The following is a 5560-nucleotide window of genomic DNA, read 5'->3' as shown; positions in this document are numbered from 1 at the left end:
TAGAGACGGGGTTTCACCATGTTGACCAGGATGGTCTCGATCTCTTGACCTCGTGATCCACCCGCCTCGGCCTCCCAAAGTGCTGGGATTACAGGCTTGAGCCACCGCGCCCGGCCCAATTGGATACTTTTTGATTTTTGAATTTGTGAGCTTTGTAAATAGCTTTGGTGCAATAAAATATTAATTGAAACCTGAAAATGCCGTGCATTGAAAATCTTTTGCTCATGGTAATAAGACATTAATGGATAGATGATGAGCAAAATGGAATTCTTCATTTCCCTGCTCTCTGTTTTGGGGGTAAAGCCATTTTAAAAATATAAGCTATGAAATGGATAAGAAACTGGGTTCTGCCAGGTAGGCTACAGCTTGTTGGGATTTCTCGAAATGAGGGTCCTTCCTAAAAGACGTGTGCATTAAAATTCCCAGCCTCCTGTTGGAGACATGCAAGTGTAAAGGTAAGGTTTGAGAAGGCATAGCAAGCTACGAGTCTGTCTCGGCCAAAGCCTAATTTATTTTAGATTTTATCAGTACAGGTTAGTATGATACATTGAATTCGTAATTTATAAGCCATTGTATTTCATGAAACGTAAGTTTGGACTGCTAAACACTCTGCTTATACTGTGTACAAATTCTAATTCAGTTTAAGCTTTTATGAAATCTGGATATATTGATGAAGAGTGATTAGCATCAAACACTAATGTGAGTAGGATCGTGATGAAGGAAAGATTTGCATTTGCTAGAGGATGTATGGGTGACTTACCAACTTGAGACTATAATTTGCCTAACCCCCTTTTATTTCTAGGTACTTTTATCCATTTCCAGTTCCACCTTTACTGTATCAAGTGGAGCTTTCTGTGGGAGGACAGCAATTTAATGGGAAAGGAAAGACAAGACAGGCTGCGAAACATGATGCTGCTGCCAAAGCGTTGAGGATCCTGCAGAATGAGCCCCCGCCAGAGAGGCTGGAGGTGAGGAGCAAAGCCCAGGTTCTCTGACACTTTGACAGGGTAGAAGGGTCATGGGGAGATGTCACTGTACGTTATCTTTTCTAAGAAGGCACGTTCACAGCTGTCCATAATTTTTCTTTGAATGCCTCCCAAGATTTTGTGCTGTGTAGCTTTCTTGCTTTTTACCCCTTTTTTCTTTTAAAATTAAGAAAATCAGTTGCCTTCTTTTTTACTTGATGGCATGGTTTTGAGTGACATGATATGGTGTGAACATGTTAGAAAGTTTGCGATTCAATTGAGTTGTGAAGAACATGTATGGATGAAGTGTTCAGTGCTGAAGATTAGGCTTGCCAGAATCTACTGTGATTTGTGATACTAGGTTAGAGAATTTTCTGAAGCTGTTCTTGATCAGCCACCCTTGATTATATAGAAGTGCCTGTTACCTCTTGCTGCATAATGGACCATCACAACATTTAATGATGGTTTAAACATCTCCAGGCATTTATTTTGCTCATGAGTCTGCAGTTGAGGCAGGGCTTGGCAAGGGTTGTTCCACACAGCTTTGGTTGAGGTGGCTCTGCAGGGGGATGAAGGATCTGCTTTTAAGATGGCTCATTCATGTGGCTGGTAAGTTGGTGCTTGCTGTCAGCTAGGAGCTCAGCTTGAGCTCTGGCCCCAGGACCGCATTTCATCCCTGGGTGACCTATGGAAAAATTGCTTATACTTCCTCATAGTATGGTGTCTGGTTGCCAAGGGTAAGCATTCTAGAAGATAGGAAATGGAAGCAGCTGCCAGTTTCTTAAGGCTTAAGCCCAGAAATCACAGCATTGAGTCTGCCATACTCTACTGGTCAAGTGGGCAAGGAGCCCAGATTCAAAGGTAGGAGATAAAGAAACGTCACTTTTTAAAAAATTGAGGTAAAAATTATATAGCCTAAATTTACCACTTTAAGTGTACAATTCAGTGGATTTTAGTACATTCGCAATATGGAGGATCCCACTTCCAAATGAAAGGATTGTCCAAGAATTAGGGGACATGTTTTAAAACCACCATGATAGGAAAAAACATTTTTGTGACTAAACAGCAATATAATTCTTAGGGAATCAGTAACTCCATGCCATTGAGGGGTCAGAGCATTAGTGAATATCTTTGGCCAGGTAGAATCTTATCACAGATAGTCACAAAGTCCAGAAGAAGCCCAGCGAATTGAAAACATTGAGATTTCATAATTCTGTTTAATCACAGCAGGAAATGCCACCTGAAAGTATCTCTGGGTAGCGTTTGACTTTTCTTCCCCGGGAAACATGTTCACAAAGAACAAGAAGAACTTGCAGAGAACAGTGGGCTAAGTATGTGATGAGTGGTATAGACCCGAGTGGACCTTGGGCAGGGTGCCTGCTGAGGTCTGTTGTATCCAGTTGCCACCCAGGGCGACCCAGCTCAGGCTTCATGGCTGGCCGCACAGAAGCGATTTGTTATGCTTTTGTTATGCTGGGTTTCCATTTTCCACTGTAATCACCTATTCTAACAGATGATCTGTTTCCAGGGCCCACTGAGGACCAGATAAAAGAAAATGAGGCTGTAGCTAAAAGAGGAGGATTTAGTGATGTTAAAAGGATGAGCTTTTCTTTTTTTTTTTGAGACGGAGTTTCCCTCTTGTTTCCCAGGCTGGAGTGTGATGGCGTGACCTCGGCTCACCACAACCTCCGCCTCCTGGGTTCAGGCAATTCTCCTGCCCCAGCCTCCTGAGTAGCTGGGATTACAGGCACGCGCCACCATGCCCAGCTAATTTTTTGTATTTTTAGTAGAGACGGGGTTTCACCATGTTGACCAGGATGGTCTTGATCTCTTGACGTCGTGATCCACCCACCTCAGCCTCCCAAAGTGCTGGGATTACAGGGCTGAGCCACTGCGCCCAGCCCTAGGATGAGCTTTTCAGTGGTGAGATTTGTTAAAACATCAAAAAGGTAGTAGTATGAGTTATTTTGGAGGCTTTTCAGTTTTTTACTTGACTGGTGCTAATTTAATTGGAGTCAGATGGAGTAGGTATTTCTAGTTCCTTCCAGCCAACAGTTGATAAACAATTGCTGGGCACTGATATAGGGATTTTCTGTATCACAATCACTTGAGAAGTTAAAAAAAAAAAAAATTTTTTTTCTAGGCCCAACCCCAGGATTCTAATGCAGTAGGTCTAGGGTAAGACCCAGGAATCTGGCTTTTGCTTTTTTTTTTTGAGACAGTCTCCCTCTGTTGCTGAGGCTGGGGTGTAGTGGAATGATCTTGGCTCACTGCAACCTCCATCTCCTGGGTTCAAGTGATTCTTGTGCCTCAGCCTCCCGAGTAGTTGGGACTACAGGCACTCACTATGATGCCCAGCTAATTTTTGTATTTTTAGTAGAGACTTAGTTTTCAGCATGTTTCCCAGGCGAGTCTCAAGCTCCTGAGCTCAGGTGATCTGACCCCTTTGGCCTTCCAAAGTTCTGGAATTATGGGTGTGAGCCACTCAGCCATGTTATTGTTAATGAGCTCTTGGAGTGATTTTGAGATATGGTCAGGGTTGGAGAGTCACAGATCTAAATGCTGTCAGCCCTTCCCCAGGAGTGAGTCCTCCATGAGAGTGATCACAGTATTGCTACAAAGGATGAGCGCCTTTTAGAGTTTCTGAGTCTTGTGCTCTCACTCACTAGAGCAGCATTGGTTGACACAGTCCTGCGGGCAGCAGCTGTTGTAGACGTGTTCTCCTGAGCTGAGTTTTCACTGGCTCCTGTGAAATCTCAGAAGAGCTTTGCTGGGAGCAGTGTTTAAATCTGCTTGTGCCCCTTGACTTTTCTCCTCCATGCCCCTTTTCTAGCTATATAGAGTTTGAAGTAGGGACCATGGCTTTCAGAAATGGCTTAAAGGCTGGCCTTGGCCAGTGAAATGAAGAGTCATTAACTCAGAGAAGACACACTTGAAGTACTAGATGAGTATCCCTTATCCTAAATGCTTGGGACCAGAAGTGTTTTAGATTTCAGAGCGTTTTTTGATTTTGGAATATTTTTCTATTACACGTAATGAGATATCTTGGGGATGGGACGCAAGTCTAAACATAAAATTTGTGTTTCATATACATCTTATACACAAAGCCTAAATGTAATTTTATTTTTTTCTTGGGGATATTGAATAAACTGTTTTGACTGTGATGCGTTGCCGGAGGTCATGTATGGAATTTTCCACTTGTGGTGTCATTTTGGTGTTCAGAAGTTTGATTTTTGGAGCATTTTGGATTTTGTATTTTTGAATTAGGAATGATTAGCCTATAGTAAGTGAAATACTTGGCCTCTTTCATAAATGTGCTGCCCTTCATTTTATCAGGCACTGTGATAGTGGGCAGTAGGGGAATAAAGAGAGACAGTTTTAAAAGATAACTTTTTTTTCCTTAAAAATAGTGCATAGGGGCTATAAAAAATACTAAATTCAAAAACAAGGAAAAATAAAATTATTTATAAATTTACCACTTACAGATAATCACATATAGACCATTTGGTGTATATTCACTGACAAGCACATATGCAGGTAAATACAGGTGCCTATCTATTTCATAAAAGTGGCATGACAGTGTACAGTAACCACCTTTTTTCACTGATGGATAGATCTTGAATATGTTATGTCATTTACTTATTCTTTGGAGGACTCAAATTCATTGTACACATAAGCACTTTTTAATGGCTGCAAAATATTCTACTGTGTGAATGCGCTGTTTTATTTTCCAACAGGGACTTGATTTTTAGGTTGTTTGCAGTTTTCCCTCTTACAAAATGGGTCAGGAAGAACATTGTTGCAGTAAAGTCTTTGTCCACAGTCCTAGAAGTGGAATTGCTGAACCAGAGGGTATACATGGTGGTACATAAGGCCAAGTTCTCCACAGAAAGAGGGTACCATTTTAGAACCTGCCGACAGGCCATAAGCAGCCTGTGTGTCCACAGCCTGGCAACATTGGAAGTGATCATTTTAAACAAATTGTCAGTGTTGCTGTGGAAAATTTGTGGAGCATGTGATTGTGTGGCGGATCAATGCATCTCCTCTAGAAGATATGCAGTAAAGCCAGCACTTGCTGTCTACAGGGCAGGTATAGTCTGGACCCTCCATGCCAGTGCTGTGCTAGACCCTCAGTTGAAAACAGCCAGTGCTGTCCCTTTTCCTGTGAACTTAGTCAAATGGAGCTGCCAGATGTTGACATTAATGTCAGCAAAAAGTGCAGTTAGTGCAAGGTTGTACAAGTGACAAGGATTAGAAGAACGTAAAATATCTCATTTAGGTTGGAGTAATGGTGGTGAGTTCCGAGCAGTCTTTTCAGAGGAGGGGACGTTCCAGCTGAGATTAAAGATCAGCAAAGAGCAGGGACAGTGTATGCCCAGAGAGGGAGCGGCAGTTGCAAAGGCTCCAAGTTAAGAAAAAGTGCATGGGCCGGGCACGGTGGCTCAAGCCTGTAATCCCAGCACTTTGGGAGGCCGAGGCGGGTGAATCACGAGGTCAAGAGATCGAGACCATCCTGGTCAACATGGTGAAACCCCGTCTCTACTAAAAATACAAAAATTAGCTGGGCATGGTGGCGCATGCCTGTAATCCCAGCT

At 42.6% G+C, this 5560-nt stretch overlaps 1 protein-coding gene across 6 annotated transcripts in view; it reads left to right on the top strand.

Moving 5' to 3' along the window:
• Window positions 1–5560, top strand: part of STAU1 (staufen double-stranded RNA binding protein 1) — a 73656-nt gene that overhangs the window by 40603 nt on the left and 27493 nt on the right. For all 6 annotated transcript variants that reach the window (XM_017541383.2, XM_017541387.2, XM_017541384.1 and 3 more), the window contains one exon: window positions 803–968. In XM_017541383.2, the coding sequence (XP_017396872.1) occupies window positions 803–968 (166 nt within the window). The remainder of the gene's footprint in view (window positions 1–802; window positions 969–5560) is intronic.

The sequence above is a fragment of the Cebus imitator genome, unplaced genomic scaffold (genome assembly GCF_001604975.1).
Source record: "Cebus imitator isolate Cc_AM_T3 unplaced genomic scaffold, Cebus_imitator-1.0 Scaffold132, whole genome shotgun sequence".
Classification (NCBI taxonomy): domain Eukaryota; kingdom Metazoa; phylum Chordata; class Mammalia; order Primates; family Cebidae; genus Cebus; species Cebus imitator.
This window is presented reverse-complemented; position numbering and strand designations above follow the sequence as displayed.